This window comes from Crassostrea angulata, chromosome 3, assembly GCF_025612915.1.
Source record: "Crassostrea angulata isolate pt1a10 chromosome 3, ASM2561291v2, whole genome shotgun sequence".
Lineage (NCBI taxonomy): Eukaryota > Metazoa > Mollusca > Bivalvia > Ostreida > Ostreidae > Magallana > Magallana angulata.
The window spans coordinates 43238921-43257504 of record NC_069113.1 but is presented as its reverse complement, the minus strand read 5'-3'; the positions used below and the strand labels follow the sequence as shown (position 1 = coordinate 43257504).

Sequence of the window (18584 nt, the reverse complement as noted above, 5' to 3'; positions counted from 1 at the left end):
CAATAGAATTGTTCAAGGCTTACTCTGTTGTCAAGACCAATGAGCGTCTGTGTCCGCGACATCAACTTTAAAGATATATGAAATTTCAATACAATACTCAATTTAAGAGAACAATTTTGTAAATAAATAGTAACAATGGACAATAATCAATGAATATATTGGAAACATTAAGGGTAGATAAAAATCAATAATATCTACAAATGTTGCGAATCGAGTACGACGTTGCATAATAAGGGACTTCCCTTCTGCTGTTCGAAGTTGATATACTTTCACTTCAGGTTGAATTGATCGTACGTTTTCGGGTAACTACCCAAGGGAAAATCCTTAATGTAGGAGTATTAGAATATAAAAGGTCTGGCAACTTTCCACATGTCTTCAAATTATTGCATGAAATGTATTTCAGTACTGTCAATACTACTTTAGTACATGTACGTGCAGGCTAGATACCTGATGATGATGTATATGATTATATATATACATGTAGTACATGTATTTGGAGTTGTGAATGGGGTGGGTCGGACCCTCTCTGTAAAATTCAAATTTTGGTGAACTATGTGATCCCAGTGTGAAGAATTTAAAGTAAGGCTAGGTTATGTAATTATATCTCTGCATGGGTATATCGATCATTTATAAATTGTACATGAGCATTAATTGCGGATTATATATATTTGGGCCATATATTTAAAGGCATATGCAGCTATTCTTGGCTGATATGTACCCAGTCTAATATTATAGTCGAAGGTCCTAAAATCAGCGGGGTCCAAATTTCGACGGTGTTTATCTTTTGTTTACATCTCGCTCGTTTTCGCAGGAATAAGAGAAATTTTGTATGCATATGATACTATGATAGACTAGCAATCAATTAGCCCAGTATTTTTAAAATGACTTCAAACAAGTAAGAAATTAATTGATGAATTTTTCCTCACAAAAAAACCCCAGCAAATTTTGTTAATCCACTATTACCCTGAATTTAAATCATCGTATCACAAAAATATATAAACACTATGACGAAACACATGGTGTATCGTCTGCAAGGACCTTACACGACAATGTCGAGTAATCGTCGAATTTAGGACCCAGAAATGGCGGCCCTCGTAATTTTGTTGATGAATTAATACTTTGTATATTGAAATTACAAAATGTAAAAAGGTTAATCAAATTCTGTTAACACAGCAAGCTATGATTGATATTCATGATAAATGTCTTAGATTTTAAAATTATTGCTCATTTTATCTGAAAAGAGGACCTATAGATTAAGACTGTCGAAATACGGACACACAAGGATATATAGAAAAAAGAATGCAGCCATTATATAGCATTTATACATGTATATATGTCTCTCTTTGTAAAAAAAAAAATAGTGTAAGTTTTAACTAGTCGATCACGAAAATAATTCATGCACTAAATAGCTGTACATCATACCGAGAATATACGACACAGTGAGTGAGTGTTTCACTCTCTGTAACTACTCAAAAGCAGATATATATCGTGTAGAACTGCATACTTTAACTTTGGTCAGTAACAATTAATTAATTAAAAGTAATTTTATATTTTTTTCTTAAAAGACGATCAAGACTTACATGTATGATAAAGGGAAAAAAATGGTTTTAAAGAAAAGCTGTTCGTTCAACAGAGGATCTATAAATACATGCCAATTAATCATTGACTAATTAAATTTTCAATATTGTGACAGAAAATTATAATTAAAGAAATATAAATGAAAATGAATTAAATTTAGTTAATGGTTTATATGAATCCTAGCTCTTCGTTAGTGGTTATTCAAAACTATTCCACATGACTGAAATTTCTTACAAATTTGTCGCAAGTAAAACAAAAACGTAATACGTTACACATGTATGGCTGTCCGTTAATCTTATAATTATTTTTTTTTATTAATGAAATTATTCAAATGTGAACTTGGATTATAATTACCAAGCTTTATTTAAAAGGTTTTGCTCAAATTCTATCTTTCTTTTTTTTTTATTTATTACAATGTTTTAGGAATGCATTTATAACGATCAAATGAAATTTGAGAGTCAGTTGCCGAGTTGTAAGCAAGATGTAGCGCTCTCAATTCTTTGTCATGTAAACAAGGCTCGTGCCCTGTTTTTGTTTACATAGGTTAAATATACTATTAAAAAATCTTTTTCAATGTGATTTGTCTATTTTCTAGTTCATTTTAAGCAAAAATAAACAGTTCTTAACGTTAAAAACATTCATTGAAGGTCTGAAACTGGAAATTTCACTTCAACATTCAAAATGTAAACAAAAGCTTTGTTTACATAGCAAATAATTGAAAGTTATGACTCAACAAATGACACTAAAATTTTGATTGCCTATCAAAAAGGCCTTACGGAAGCATTGGGAACATTAAAATTGGAAAAATAATTTTTGACCCAAATCATGACCGTACCCCTTTAAAGATATAACTGGTATAAATGACTGGTTGGTGCGAGAAAAAATCTATTGAGAAAACGTTAACTTTGGGCATGATTTATAGATAAGTACAGGATTTGATCATGTCACTAAGCAAGATGAATTTATATACCGACGATGCTTTATTTCTTTGTTACACTGTACATGATTAATATTTTACAATATGATATTTGTAGTTTAATGAAAAACAATTAAAACACGACGTTTCACATGTACGTTTATTTTTTTTTCATGCACATTTCTTTTTACAGGGCACCATGACTTTGGGAGTAGTGTTGTTGTCAGACGATTTCGCTGAGAAGGACAGCGAGCAAGTTGCTCGTGTTTTGGACGAGGAGCAAAGCGTGAATGTAGATGTTTGCATCTTGTTAACTTCAGACACCGTCCCAGATTTCATTTCAAACATGCCCAGAGGCAAGTTCACAGAAAAAGTTATAGAAATATCAGACCAAGACTTTATTTCTGGGTTTCTTACAGCTAAAAACAAGCTTGACGAAGTTATGTGTCCAGAAATTAAGGTTATCTGCAAGCGTAAGCAAGAGGTAACTTTTCTGTGTCAGGTCATGTTCACACCAGCAGTGCAGTGGAGCATTGTGTCGATCGGTGAAGACAAGAGTTCGAAGAGCGCAACCCTGGAGAACATTACTCAAAAGGTCAAGGACTATCTAAGAAAACGGAAGGCTTCAGACGAGGTGAAAATACTTCGGTCAACCCTGATACCTGATGACTTGTTTTATCATGGATTTAGCACAAGAACAGGGGGTCTTTCTTCCATTCCTGGTATGAAATCTTTAAACGTGCTTTATACGACGGCCAAACGAGACCCACTAGTTTTGATAGAAGAAAACAGGCGTCGTCTTGCATCTAAAGCGGGATTTGACGTAGAGACACTTTATATTGCAAAAGCCGTTCATGGGAATACGGTTTATGAAATAGGAACAGATCCTCCTGATGGAGGCTATGATGGCGTAATCAGCAATAAATCGAACGTCACATGCGCAGCCCCTGGCGCAGACTGCGTTATCATCCTCTTTGCAGACCCCATACAACACGTCTTTGCTGCCATTCATTCAGGGTGGAAAGGCACAGTAGCAAAGATCCCATCAGTGACAGTGAGAAGTATGCACGGGAAGTTTGGAAGTAAACTAGAAGATATAGTAGTTGTAATGGGGCCATCAATTTGCAAGAACTGTTTTGAGTTTGGTAAAGACGACATCCAACAATTTGAGAACATCAACCCTCAATGTGTCCTTAACAAAGGCTTGGATAGAAATCCCACGATAGATCTTAAGCTTGCTATTCGTACTCTGTTAGAGGAAGAAGGTGTTTTGCCGGAACACATTGATAACACGACCACTTGCCCATGTACGGTGGAGAACCCGAATCAGCTCTTCTCTTATCGAAGAGACGGGCGGCCATTCGGAAACCAGATTGGTTTCATTGGACTAAGGTCAAACTAAAGATTTAGTTGAAATACTGACTAATGTAACAGTGTCTTTTAGAATTTTGAAAAAATATGCAACACATTTTTGGTTTTTATATTCCAACAGAGAAAGAATCGTTTTCATGTTTATTGTTACAATGCTGCAAAGTACATAATGTATCATAATGTTATCATGCATGTACATGCACTGACATAACCTTTGCTATGTTGTATTCAGAGACATATTTAAAATAACATTGTAGAAAAAATTCAATGGCTAGATAAACTTAAATTTTTGATAAGTACTATTATGATGAACGTTTTACACATATTATCTTATACAGTTATATTCAGCTGTTTAAAAGACCTTATGTAGTCGTCATGATTCATAAGTTAATTAATGATTTATTAATAAACATTTCTCCAAAAAAAATACAATTTTATAAAAGTCTTTTAAATTCCAATTTGAGTCTTACGGTGGCTTTAATTTTGCAGTTAAGATTTTCCACAATCTTAACTTTTTAACAGGAAATACACGCAACAGCTTCATTCATGAAACTGAGAAAAAACCTATTCAACAATTTGATTGAACACAACTAAATTAATCATTTACTCATTCACCGAATTTTCTAAAACCGGATTCAATGCATATGCTACTAAGACTTAGTTCTGTGATGGCTTCCAGGAATAAATCCGCAGAAAGAACGTCTTTGAGAGTTGATGCGGTTTGTTTGAATTTCTTCTTCATCTGAAATGTTGGTAACCTTAGACAAAAAGTGAACACAAGATTATAAATCAAGATATAATCGAACATGCGCTCATAAAATGATTATATATTTTCTTAGATTTTTCAAATCTTATTTATAATATAAAATCATTAAAGCTGCTTGGTCCGATTTTTTTGTAATTACAGTATCAAAATTGTTTCCATACAAATCATTCATCTTAGAAAGTTATGGACTTTCTCCTATTTACACCAGCAGAATCAGTCTCCTTTCAAAGTTAGAAATATTCAAAGTAAATAAAAATAATTTATCTTTGGGCAAACGAAAAAACAAACCAAAATGCATCACGGGAATGTTTAGAAAAGGAAACCGCTTGGTTTCGTCCCCCGAATGATTGGGGTTATTCAACCCGCATGCTATGCATCGATTGTAAAGAAAGCAGACTTTGGAAATATTAGCGAACAAAACGTACACATGTTTATTTGTAATTGTCTGATCATTTCGACCTTTATTTAAAGCGATGTCAAAGTAATACAACCATACCCGTCCCGTCGTCAGGGGTGAAATTTAACATGAGGCGAAATAACGCGGTACCTTTTAATGTCGTTTGTTTTGTTAGCAAATTTTGTACGTATTTTTCTTCATTGAAATTTGGCATAATTGACGGGTAAAACTACTGCAATGTCTATTATTATACATATACTAAGCATAGCCATCGTTTAAAAGCGTGCCTAAAATTTGATATAAAATCGGACCAAGCAGCTTTAATCGAGTTAATTTATACGATGCATCAAAATACTTTTTATACATCTTTAAAAAATGCGTTTCCTTGCCACATGACTCCCACAGTTTTCCGTAAGAGGTTATTGTCTTTGTTTAAGTTGTAGACGACAAATCCGTATCTAAATTCCTGTTTGGCCGATAAAGTTCTCAGGAAGGCTTGGTAAGGCTGATTTCCTTCTATGAAATATATATATGTAACCACAACTTACTTTTATCGATGACGTAAAAAAGCTGATTTACATGTTAAGATATGTAATACTAAATAATTTAAAAATAAATTGTTAGTTTAAAAATGCTTTTTGATTTTTTTTTAAACACTAATGAATGATAATAAAACATAAGTGAGACTATACAGTATTATTACCTAATCAAAGGATTTTGTTGTTTATTACAACATAAATATTTGCGTCTATTTTGAACTGCCGGTCAACAGACTGCGATCTATTAGACCGCCGGTCAATAGACTGCGATCTATTGGACCGGCAACGTATTTCAGAACGCGGGTATGTTAATGTTACATCCTTTCGATAGTTCTCAGGGAATGTATATTCCTTTACGTACGTAGACGCTGTTTTTAGTACTTAGTGAAACCAAATTCAATGTTATCAAAATGGAGTATCAAATAACCAACAGTTTTAAAGCCTCAAATAAGGTAAAAGACTATTTAAAATCTAATGGGTTTAAGACTCCCCCTTCTTTGTGTAAACTAATATTAAATTGAGATGTTGTAATGCATGCAACAGGTTCTGTGCATGTAAAAGATGAAAAAAATCTTACTATTATTTTGCATAATGGCACGAAAACCATCTGCAATATGCAAATTGTAAACCCCGAAAACTAAAAAGGGAATTAGGTAATAAAACAATTATTTAATGCTTGAACAGTCAATAGACCAGAATTTTTTCCCTTGGTGCAGGGAACAGCTCAGTATGATCTATTGCCCTCGGCCGTTGGCCTCGGGCTATAGATCATACTGAGCTGTTCCCTGCACCTCGGGAAAAATAGTCTGGTCTATTGACTGCTCAAGCATTAAATAATTGTATACTAATAATCTCACTTTTTTCCCCACTTCAAACTGGATATCAAATTTTCTTGTAATAATTTTAGCAATTCTTTACCTAAAACAAATAGCCTACAGTTGCAGGCAACACACACACACACACACACACACACACACACACACACACACACACACACACACACACACACACACACACACATATATATATATATATATATATATATATATATATATATATATATATATATATATATATATATATATATATATATATATATATATAACTATTTTAATTCGTAATCAGTGTTTTATTAATCTTTAGTTAAAATGCAAATGATGTGTTCAAATTATCAGAGAGTCTTTCCTACGTTAACTCAATAAGACTGATACAACGTACCTAAGTCGTCGAGTTGTTCAATATGTTCAATAACCAACCGTTCACGATTAATCTTACATATCATGTAGTTATATTTCCCATTCTCTCTAATTTCATTATGCATTTGTAGTACTTCGTCTGAAATATCCAAATATTGTCCAGCCTAAAAAGAAAGAGAATTCAATTAATGATGTCGATTTGTTTTGTTGTTTTGTTTTTTGCGAAAAAAACTACAGTAGCAAAGCTTTTTATTTTTTTAACCAATTTACACAAACATTAGTATTTTTGCGAAATTTAAAGGAAATTGACTATCTGGTTCTTTTTATAAGCCATCTCAAAATACAGGTATATTTACTATAGGAATTAGGCAATTGTCATTTTTCGCACGTCGACGCAGATTTAAAAAATAATACTATAGCCATTTTCCTTAAATTTTAATATGTGACTAGAAGTATAATTTTCTACCTAATATACAAAAAACCTAAATTTTACTGTCTTTTTTTAGTTGGGCTCAATCTCAAAAAATCAAAATGCACCAAATTCTGCTACATGTTTGGAGCACTACAAATGTAGATTGATGTGATGGATTCATGCACAAATTAAGAAAAATAACCCTGAGGATTGCATCATTCTGTGTAAAAAAATTTCAACGACTTACTAGGTTTACTTTTTCTTTTCTTTTAAATCGTATAACATACTCCTACAAAGCTTCATTTTATCATAATGTCATAAAAGCTCGAACAGGATGGCAAGGCTCACCTACGGTACAACGGAATAAAATATATAGAAAATAATACTGTAGAAAAGTAGGTGGATGCTCGATTATATATCATTGTGTATATAATCTTACAACGTTTAATACCATTTATACCCATTTCAAACTGAATCTTTAGATTGGGTGGTAACGATCTGCTATAACCAAGGCAGATACCTTCTTATTTGAGAGTCAAAGAGCTGGCACTGCTAGACCTTGAAAAACTTTTCGATGGTAAAAGAGGTTACGCGTACCGTAAAGTGCTTGAAAGGTATAACCAACAGGCGACAACAGGTAAATGACAGGTGACTGGGTTTTAATTTTGCTGTTTAGTCAACTTTCCAGACATTTGAGGTTATATTTAGTTGACTGAATGACAGAGCTCTTTCCTGTCGGCCTGTCATTCCGATACAAAATCTAAAAAAAAAATAAACAAAAAAATCCCTAATTTGAGCCTAAAAAGTGCTGGTACAGTACAAGTAACCCTAATCTGAACGATAGCCCAAACTCGAAACCCATGGTCAAAACGCGGTCGACGCCTCAGTGTTATGAACAAATATCTTTGCTGGATGTTTAACAAAATCTATTCCAATTAGTTACACTTCAAGTACATGTACATTGTATATTGAGAGGAGGTATTCATTTCGACCTTTTTGTACAATTTGTCATGTAATTATATAATTGTATAATAATATAATCACGTAACTGGGTTATAAGCTGCATTTTACAGTTTTCATTACAGTCAATACTGTAGAAAAAATAAAACAATTGAATTTACCATGACGATGAAAAAATCACCTTCACCATTTGTATCTCATTAGTAGCTTCCGTGTTTTGTCGGCCATGCGACGGGAAAACACTCCTCTTTACAACACACTTAGGATAGTGTAAACAAACATCCATTCAAAACCTAGTTTTCTCCTGTTTAAATTATTGTTCTTTTCGCCAAGCAGTCTCAGTATCTGAAAAGTGCTTCGTATGCGACAGAAAGTTCTGAGCATGTCGAAAAACTCTTTAGTGTATTTGGATCTAATTGGTATGCATATTTCATTCTCATACTGCTTCTAAAAAAATAACCCGATGTAGATCCACATTTTGAAAGGTCACAAATCAAAATCAATGTGTTATGATTTATTTCATTTCTTCTTGCAAGCAAATATTAGGGAATAAAGACCTCAATAATGAATAAATTTTAAGTAGAATTTCCTGAGAGGATGGGTTTTGTTTATGTATCAAATTATTATTGAGAATTTTATTCAGTTTTATGTAAATCAAAGCAGTAAATAGGTACTGTCCTTTAAAACAATGGTACACTGATATTTTTCTAATTTATGCTTGGAAAGTCTAGAATATGCATTTAAAACCCAGAGTAGCGTACTTTCACGTACATACAAATAAAAAAATACTCAAATAAAACTACTGCAAGTTTAAGGCAACGTTTATTTGTCTTAAATATCAATTTACAAACAATCTTAGTTTTAAACAATGTATATACAATGTTTTGATTTTCAAAACACACAGAAGTAGACAAAATCTAGAGCTTTGTAGTTTCAATTTTATTTTGATTTTGTAGGCCTCTATTCTTACTGTACCACTCTTTTACCTCCAGTAGATTCTGAGGAAGTTCTACACCACGTGTTTCCGGCACAAACAAGATGATGAATGTCACTATGAAACACATTGCGGAAAATATAGTTCCTGGAGCCCAAGGAATTTCTTCGGCCTAAAAGAATCAAGTATACATCAGATGTTATTTGTTCTGTTATTCTCCATATATACCATTTTGTAAGACTATCAGCGTGAAACTGACTACATACCAGTGTTCCCGCAAAAGGAGAAATGATAGCTCCTAGCCGTGAAAATGCTGAAGAAAACCCGATGCCTGCATTTCTTATGAGAGAAAAGACATTTCAGTTCTTAGTAACTTTTGAAAATTAAACATTTCGTATATCAATTTGAGGAAAGAGACATTTTTTATTGGGTTTTTCATTTCACAACATATGTACATATATGACATAATAGGTAATTGGAACATTTGTAGAAACAAATTACATAGTCTTTAGGCTATTTCTACTTAATAGTACAATTTTATATATTTCATATGAAGTGAAGTTGATTTTGAGAGAGAGAAAGAGAGAGAGAGAGAATTTATGCCGGTGGATTACAATACATGTAACGACTATGCTATACGGAGGACAATTGAAATGATATGAGGGTTCACAGAGATCAGAAAAACAAAAAAAAAAAAAACCAGAAAAATTAAACTTGTTCATATAACTACAATTTTTCATAGATATTCAGCCAGTGGCGTTCGTATTCCTTATATTTACATCCTTTCAACAGTAAATATTTTTCAGTTAAGATTTTTTCTGTTATGACCCTTTTCAAGGCATGTATATTTGGCATCGGATTACTTTTATATTTACATGAAAAAATATAATGCTTCACAATAAGAGCTATCAGGTTAAAAAATTTATAACTTTCTTTATTTTTATATTTTCCAAAAAGAACTGATTGAATATCAGATGTAATCGAGATTTCAAGCTGTGTAAAAATCCACTCTTCAACATCACACCAAAATTCTTTTACTATATTACATTCATAAAATAAATGACTAATACTTTCTTCATCTGTTTTACAAAAGGTGCAAACAGCAGACTCTGCTTTTTTATATTTAAAAGATATTTATTTGTAGGGACAATCCTATGAAGTATTTGATCTTGCAGCCAATATAGTTTTGATTCCTGTGTACACTTAAAAGGGAGTTCAAAAATTTTATTCAAAGAAGTTGTGAATAGTTGTAACCCTTTCTCTCCATTTTGATATAGATGTACATATTTCTCTTTTTTGTCTGATAGTATATTGTACATGGGTTTACAATCTTAACAAGTATTAATAAACAATAGAATATGATTAGGGATAATTGGTCCATATTGTATTGTGTTCTGTAAGTTTGGTAAGTATATATCTTGTTTATGCAGTCTGGTTGTAACTGCAGTTCTTAAACTTGCATACTCTATGACATTTTTATTAGATATTATATCAATTTTGTTAATAGACAATAAATGTATATGTACCTCAGGTTTGTTGGATATAACTCTGGAGTGTAAATGAAGAGAATGCTGAACGATCCTGTAATGGCCGATTTTCCAACAAATGTACTCACAACTGAGGCCAACTGTATACTGCTATCACCGTCTGGAAAAATATCAACATTTCCCTGCTACTATATGTTTAGAAAATATTGTGTGATATTTACCTGCCCCTTACATTACCCTCCATCCATTATTAGTAAATTGCTTTTCAAAGTATCAATAATATTTAAAAAGAGAGAGCGAAACTTTAAATATCACATAGAATTGTTATTTGTTAAACACAGGTATGCGGATATAAAGAATTTAGCGTAGAATATTAATACTTTTCTTAAAAAAAATATCATCAAATTATTATGATATCGTCTTTTTCCAAAGCACATAATTTGTCATATGATCTTACTATAAATTCCTTTTTCAAATATGACCGATATCTGGGAACAAAAAAAAATGTAACCACATTATGCCAAATCCTAATACATACCTGAAAAATGATTCAACAAAGTAGCTAAAGCTAATGACACCCCGCAAACAGCATGAAATACGATTGTACTTGTTCTTCTACCAAGACTAAAATGATGAAATCGCTATCATTACAAAGTTAAACGTATTATTATAATAGTAACATATTGCAGTACAGATCCGTACATCCATCCATTCATCCATCCATCTATCCGTCTATCTAACTTAGTCAATCCGAAAATCACTTACTAAAGTAATGTTAAATGCTCTACTATCACTGCTATATATTCAACAACTGAAGACAGGAAAAAATTAAGAAATCGGTCCCCCGCCAAAGACGTTGATGTCAAGGTCAGTCCAAAATAGGTTACGGTATTGGTCACCCTAAATGCATAATAGTGCCATAATTATTAACGTGTCTAATCAAAGGAATAAAAAGAGCTACGCAATGACTTACAGTGTCATTCATATTTATAGATTATGACTTTATGTAAAATTATATCTGTGAAAATAATTTCCCATTATTGTCTACTGCTAAAAATTGTGACAGTATCAGTAATATACATTACAAATTTTAATCAGTGTTCACTCACCATGTAAACCACATGACCATAGATATCAACAAAATGTTTCTATTCTTAAGAATTGTAAAAATGGAATATTTTTCCACAATTAGCTCCCTTGGTATTGTATCCTCTGCCGTCGGTTTGTTTGCATCTACATCATCGGTCTCCTTTTCGAAGACAGCCATCCTTTTATCAACTATTTTCTTAAGATCCTCGTAATTAATTTTATTCCATCTTGCCACTTTTTGTATGACCTTATCAGCGGCTTCCATTTTACCGTTTGCTGCCAGCCACCTTAATGATTCGTCTTGGACCCTAGATTTGATTACAGTTGACATCGTAATCATTATTTAAATAAATCTTATACTGTGGAATCATTCAAATTCGTGGGGGCCATTTTTTGTGGTTTGCTTAAATTTTACAGGTTCGTTGGGATGTAATTTCGTGTATTCTCTAAAACATTCAAAAGAAATATGACTTTATTACCCTAATTTATTAATTCATGGAGGATGTTAATTCGTGGATGAGAGGTACCCACGAATTCCACGAAAATTGAGCCACCAAGAAATCTAATGATTCCACTATTAGCAAAAAATATTAATTTTACTTTCTATTGTCTTGTATTAAAATGACATAATAGAGATTTAAAAAAAAACCACCAGCAATATGTAAAACACACACACATTTTTGGACGTCTGAAAAAGCTCTGCATACTTACCAACTGTAATTCTGTTACTATCATGGTTAAGTATAAACTTGTATTGAAAGACTGTAAAGAAAATGAGAGAAAGAAAGCTTACCAAAATTGGATTAGACTAAACAGCGAGAAACAAGTCAGAACTATTTGAAGATATCTCCATGAGTAATTTCTCATCAGATATGCTATAGGAGCCATTAAAACCAGTCCCGTTGACCAAAAGAAAAGTCCTACTGATCCTCCGTAGAAACGTGTTTTTTCTGGAAATAACTCCAATCCCAGCACTGCATTGGACACAACCATACCCTTAAACAACCAAATGCGTTATAACTTGTTAAGGTTGTATGGGACACTTCCATGTTGTGACGATCAATTTATCGAAATAAACAATAAAATCAAATTTAATCTTATAACAAGCAATTGCCCCAAAGTTGTCACTTATCACCGTAGCGCAGTGGATGAGAGTGCTCACTACAAACCTGTAAGTCATGAATTCGAACCTTGCTTGGGATTCCAAAATTTTACCTTAAGTTTTCAAATAAAATTTAATGTATGTTTTGGTTAAATACTGTAAAATTGAAAAATAATTTAAACCGGTTAAAGTATTTTAATTATAATGTATTTTGATTTACATTATTATCGACAGATGTCCCATACCACCTTGTTCATATAAGTAACAGAAACAGCGCAATGCCAAAATCAAACCAAAATCAACCAAAATCTTTTACACGACATTAACTTGCATGCAGTACGCATTACCTGTTGCAAAACACCAAGTATGAATTTCAGGATTGCCAGAACCATATAATTGGGTGAAAAGGCCACACCAAATCCAAAGGCTAACGTTAATAGATGAGATGCCAATAGAACAGTTTTTCTGCCAAATCTATCACTGAGCGACGATGCAATGGCTGCTCCAAACAACTGTCCTGCCATGATAAGGGTCTGCACCAGCTCACCAAGATACGCTTGGTCGCAGACAAGATCCATCTGAAAAAAGTAACGTATCATTATTATACTCTGTTCCAAGATATCCTGGATTCACATTTTGCTTAATTGCTTGATATTTATAAATACCTCATGGTTCAAAAACGATGTTTATTCAAAAGTATGAAAATTTTCCAAGATTTCTCAGTCGAAACGCCCATGTTAGCTTAACAGGTTTCAATACAATGCTAAAAAATGTTATGTCTACGGGGGATTTTGTATTGCAGCAAGCCCGGATGATAGCGTTCAAAAATAGCGCGATGTATTCCAAGTATATTCCGATTCGAGAAAAGATGTAAACATTCCCCATTATAAATTTCCGTAAGGAATTTGATTTCGTTCCTGTGAATTTTTCCGAGTAAAAGATGATGTGTAAAGGAAATTATCTTGGAAATTATCTTTTCCAATTATTTCAATTGCACTTTTTTCACAGGTATGTGCATTTTTATTAAAAATTGTCCAAATGTGTTGCATAAATATACTGGGACAGACTATAAACAGTACTATTATTTCAAATTTTTGTGTAGGCAGACTATATTATTTAACATTTCATTAACTTTCATATTTATATTTCTATGCTGAATTAATTCTTGACTATTAACAACTACGTAATGAATACTATCCTACAAAAATGTAATATGTTTTGAACTATATCCTGAATCCCGTATCGAGAGATCAATTATCATATTGTTCGATTTTTGTCCCAACACAATACTGATAAACTCACGTTTGCAATATCTTATTAGTTCTTACATAAAAGAATAGGGTCACAGTGGATCCTTGATTAAGCCTGAATAAATTGAGAATTACCTCTGTGACATAGGTACTGTATTTGTCAAGGCTGTACTGATACCCTTCAGTACATGCACTGTCTTTGACCAGTGTAATTTTGTTTTGACTTGAGTCATTATAAAACACTTTCATATGACATTTGTCATAAGTAACATAATAGGAGTTGTTTCTTGTAAAGGTTTCATTTTCGAAAGCACTGCTTGCTGAACACTGGAAGGAAGGTCTATACCCTAAAAGAGATGTACAGTTTTAAAAATACAATTATTTGTACGTTAAAACTGATTAAAACTGATTGATCAATACTGAAGAGAATTATAAAAGTAAAAATTATGTGAAGACCAATGAAAACTCCGATAAGTAACTGAAATGCTGTAGGCAATATGTTGTAGAAGACAATGGCAGCTTGGACTACTTGATAGATGCCCCAACGGCCGTAACTGTAAAAAAAAAACAACTTTTATGATGGCAGATCCCAATACAATAATAAATTGTAAATTAAAAATGTCATGCATCAGAGTAGTTGGTATCACGAATAAAATTAAGCATTTAATGCTTATATTTATATATTTACATCTGCCAAGTTTTATTCCCTCTATTTCTTTCGGAAACGTATAGTTAATCCATAGCTCTATAGAAACAGTCAGACTGAAAATCAACACGCCCCGTTTATCGATTGGTCGAAATCTACAGCGGCTGAAACTGATAAGAAACTGACAGGGCTGAAATTGACACGCTTTGTTTATCGATTGGTCGAAACCTACAGCGACCTAAGAAAAATCACTGACCGCACGAATTAATTATGATAATGTCAGACTCAAAGCCTCACAGGAGACAATTTGGCTGTTTTCTTTAGCTAACATACTTTTGTACATTATCAGTAATTTGGTAAATTTTACTTACTTTTCTTAATCAATTTATTAATTGGTTAAAAGAAAGATGTTAATTTAAACAATAAAATGTGTTCTTTGATATTCATGCAGGTTATGAATTGAGGTAGCGAACAGTGCAGAATTTTTTTTACATAATCCGCTAACGCGGGTAATGTAATTTTTCTGCAATGTCGCTACCTTCATATCCAGAATGAATCACCAAAGAAAGCATTTTATTGTTTAAATATTCAGACTGATGTCTTTTTGTATGAACTATTTATGTATTACCGCTTTGAGACCATTATATGCGCTCTTGGTCAGTGATATGAAACACTTTGTCAAAAATCTTGTCTAACAGCAATATAAAATCATGATGTCGTTAATATTTGTGGTCTTGGTTAAGTGTATTCAATGAAATGCTTTCTTTGGTGATTCAAGGACCTTTATGTCTTTCAACATCAACCTATTTACCCAGAAAGATTATGAATAACATTCTAAGCATGTGAAATAATATTTCACCTTTCAAGGAATATAAAAATGGATTATAGCAAGCGCAGCTCACCAACAAGAACCGCGTGCTCTAACGACATGGTCTGGGCGATGAAAGAAATTCAAACTACTGCTCCATTTGACATATTGAGTTTTCTGTCGTCAGAATCGTTCCTACAAGTCTTTGTAAATTGCATATTGCTACCAATTTCACTTTCTCGTGAGACCAGTTAAGAATGGATTTTAAATGATTTTTAGGAACTTCACGCATGAAATAAGTCAAATAAAACATACGCTACTGTAGTGAATTTTGAAATTAAACAAACCCAGACGACAACAAATCTAAAATGCCAACGTGATCCCTGACGTCACAATCACTTTCTAAAGAGGAGAAAGAACTTTAACTGAACTGTATTGAAATAAACAAAGTCGAAATTAATCGTATCGACCTGCAATGCATGTCACGATAAGCAAGTTCTCCTTTTTTCAATCGAAATATTATGATAAATGCTTTTATGCAAGAGCAAAAAAAAAAAATGTATGATTAATTATATAAAAAAGAATCGAACGAAAAAGTAATTTTACTTTTATTCAAAATCTTTATCACGTTAAAGCATCCATTTAGTACTTTTAATTAAGCTTAATAGATCTGACTGAATAATAAATTAAGTTTTAAAGGCCTATATAAACTCTGAATACTAATTTCCAACCATTGACCCCATCAGTTTTAACAACACACTCGCTCATTCACTCACATATCTGATAAACATACTCATGAACAATGCAATTGATTGATTGATTTCATTATTCTAATAACGAAAAACGATAACGAATGGTACTCCTATAAAAAATGATTATCAAATTGTTAAGATTTGATTAAAAGAGATTTTCATAACAGTTTTCAAGACATGATGAGCTCGGTGTCCGTATGCAGGTTTCATTAAGAAAAAACATTGATAATATATAGAGGTACATTTACAAACAAAAATGACAAAATGGGAACTCCGTAGCAATATAAAAAAAGAAATAAAAAAGCAGCCTGTAAATTTATATTTAATGAGACTATTCAAAATGTTTTAAGATATATCATTCGTTTACTTTTACTGTGTTGGCGTACACTACCGATAAATAGCATGTATCTTAAAACAATGTCTCTCTAAACAGGTATACAAAATCTTTAAAATAAGAAAAAAACAACAACAATTGAATAACACTATCTTTACATGGCACCATTAACATAAATCTTCTTTAATTTCATCAAATGGCTAAAATATTATCAACCCTCATGCTGCTCTTACACAGTCATGTATAATTTCGAATAATAACAATCCTGAAAAACTCACATATAATTGTCATCCAGTTTCTTTGTGGCTTGCTTATTTGTGTTTTCGGTCGAATCCATTTCCAAGCAAAATCTCAAAAGATTGAGAAATATCACGACGTTTGATGCCTTTAGAAATTGACACTATGTGATGTCTTCATTCTCTGTGCACTGACCTTACTAGAGACAACTGTGTCCTAGATGTTTTTATGAGCTAACCTCTGAAATTGTGAGGTAAAAAGTCATTGAAGCATGGTAGAATGCAGACAGGATGAAACGCACTGCTGCACCTGACAAACAGTGCATAATTTAAGCGACAGGAAACATTAAAGGTCTAAAAACAAAACAATCTTCTGTTTAATAGAATAACTATGATAGGTTATAGTATTTCAAATTGTTCAATAAAGAAATCTACAATAAATAACAGGGCACTATGAAAAGCAAATGGTTTTAGAACATAAACTACTGCCTCAGTTCGTTTAAGGAATAAGGTCATTTAATGTCGCTTAATCTTTACTGTTCCATTGCGAGTTTTAATTGAGATAGTATAGTTACAATTTGTAAAACTTTATCCACTGGCAGTTAATTTAGTATATATGAGTAGATATTGGGTAGCTATAACTGAATGCATGTCTTATATCTATTGTTGTTCTTTAACTTAGAGTTTGAGGCCACTTAGCCTTTCAAATAAAAACGTAACCATTTGTATTTTGCCAAATCAAGAAAATGCTTCTTTTAACTAGTGTCTTCAACTAGAGGGTAAGAAAGTAACCTAAACCAAGTTTATGGTCATCATTAATTGTATTCATGAAAAACTCTAGTCCACACCATACTGTCTCTTCCCTTGGCCTGATTTGGTTCACAGCTCGCCCTCAGAGAAACTTATGTTAAACAGTGTGCAGTAACATTGAACAAAGTTTGAGGATTAAAGTTTAAGGTAATATCAGACCTTTAAAAATATTCGTGTCCTAGACAAGAAAAATTGTAGTGCTTAAAGGGTGGGCAGTGCACCTTCAAACATTTTTTGTCAAATATCCAGGCCAGAGGTAATCTATCTGAAATCAAATTCTGGACCATAATATTGCTTCTTGGTCAAATGTTACAAAAGGAAGTGCCGAAAAGATAAGGGTATGGAGTTATTTTGAACCAAAATTTAAGAGCAAGATCGCATCAGATTTATATGAGAAAAATCTTAGTCCGGAAATATTTCCTCTCCCAAATTACTTAATGTTACTCACATTTAATCAAATGACTGTCAATTGGTAAGGAAATTGCACTTACCTGTAATGAAAGATCTGTGTAAGATGTCATGATTTTTGTGGAAATTTGCGTTAAGCATAAAGTGCCCTTTTTACTCAGTCTCTTTCTCATCCAGCAGCCTTCTATGTCTTCTACTACACCATTTAGATTCTTGTCTGATAAAAGATGTGCATTAAGAACACATAATATTTTATTTTTTATTTGCCGCTCAAATTAACTCAGTAAAGCTGCATGCCAAAACCTGTATTCTTTCCTCATATATGTTTGGATCTGACTATTAGTCAGATCCAAACATATATAAGGTGGTTCTACCGTAAATGTTACCTCTAAGACAATGTTGTGCGAAAAAAATACTGGGGAATCATTATCAGAGAATATTTCCAAAATGTTCAAATTATCCACTCAATATTATAATACAAATCAGGAAATTCCTATGAAAAATTTCCTAAAATTGCAGTTTATATCACCATTGGTATGATATTTAGTTGAATTTCTTGTGTTGTCAGCCATTGTTATAACATCTACTACACT

At 32.5% G+C, this 18584-nt stretch overlaps 3 protein-coding genes across 7 annotated transcripts; 1 reads left to right on the top strand and 2 right to left on the bottom strand.

Moving 5' to 3' along the window:
- Positions 1 to 221: 221 nt before the first annotated feature.
- LOC128178443 (purine nucleoside phosphorylase LACC1-like) lies at positions 222 to 4446 on the top strand. The gene is made up of 2 exons (XM_052845606.1): positions 222 to 352; positions 2688 to 4446. Exon 2 carries the CDS (start codon positions 2694 to 2696, stop codon positions 3894 to 3896), a length of 1203 nt encoding a protein of 400 aa, XP_052701566.1. The 5' UTR covers positions 222 to 352; positions 2688 to 2693; the 3' UTR covers positions 3897 to 4446.
- On the bottom strand, positions 4163 to 8378 carry LOC128178444 (uncharacterized). Of its 4 annotated transcripts, none has more exons than XM_052845607.1 (4): positions 8297 to 8378; positions 6786 to 6927; positions 5418 to 5544; positions 4163 to 4623 (listed from the first exon to the last, which is right to left on the bottom strand). In XM_052845607.1, the coding sequence occupies exons 1-4, from the start codon at positions 8297 to 8299 to the stop codon at positions 4473 to 4475; spliced, it is 423 nt and encodes a 140-aa protein (XP_052701567.1). In that variant the 5' UTR covers positions 8300 to 8378; the 3' UTR covers positions 4163 to 4472. The 4 variants fall into 4 exon arrangements, with proteins under 4 accessions (XP_052701567.1, XP_052701568.1, XP_052701569.1 ...); XM_052845608.1 differs by having other exon boundaries at positions 5418 to 5541; XM_052845609.1 differs by having other exon boundaries at positions 4487 to 4623; positions 5393 to 5544.
- Positions 8379 to 8945: 567 nt separating this feature from the next.
- Positions 8946 to 16982, bottom strand: LOC128175205 (solute carrier family 22 member 5-like). 2 transcript variants are annotated; one of them, XM_052840654.1, is made up of 11 exons: positions 16816 to 16982; positions 14454 to 14551; positions 14133 to 14344; positions 13095 to 13325; positions 12439 to 12641; positions 11666 to 11953; positions 11322 to 11456; positions 11095 to 11180; positions 10596 to 10716; positions 9336 to 9408; positions 8946 to 9241 (listed from the first exon to the last, which is right to left on the bottom strand). In XM_052840654.1, exons 1-11 carry the CDS (start codon positions 16872 to 16874, stop codon positions 9053 to 9055), a joined length of 1695 nt encoding a protein of 564 aa, XP_052696614.1. In that variant the 5' UTR covers positions 16875 to 16982; the 3' UTR covers positions 8946 to 9052. The 2 variants fall into 2 exon arrangements, with proteins under 2 accessions (XP_052696614.1, XP_052696615.1); XM_052840655.1 differs by lacking the exon at positions 9336 to 9408 and having other exon boundaries at positions 9049 to 9241.
- Between the last annotated feature and the right edge of the window lie 1602 nt (positions 16983 to 18584).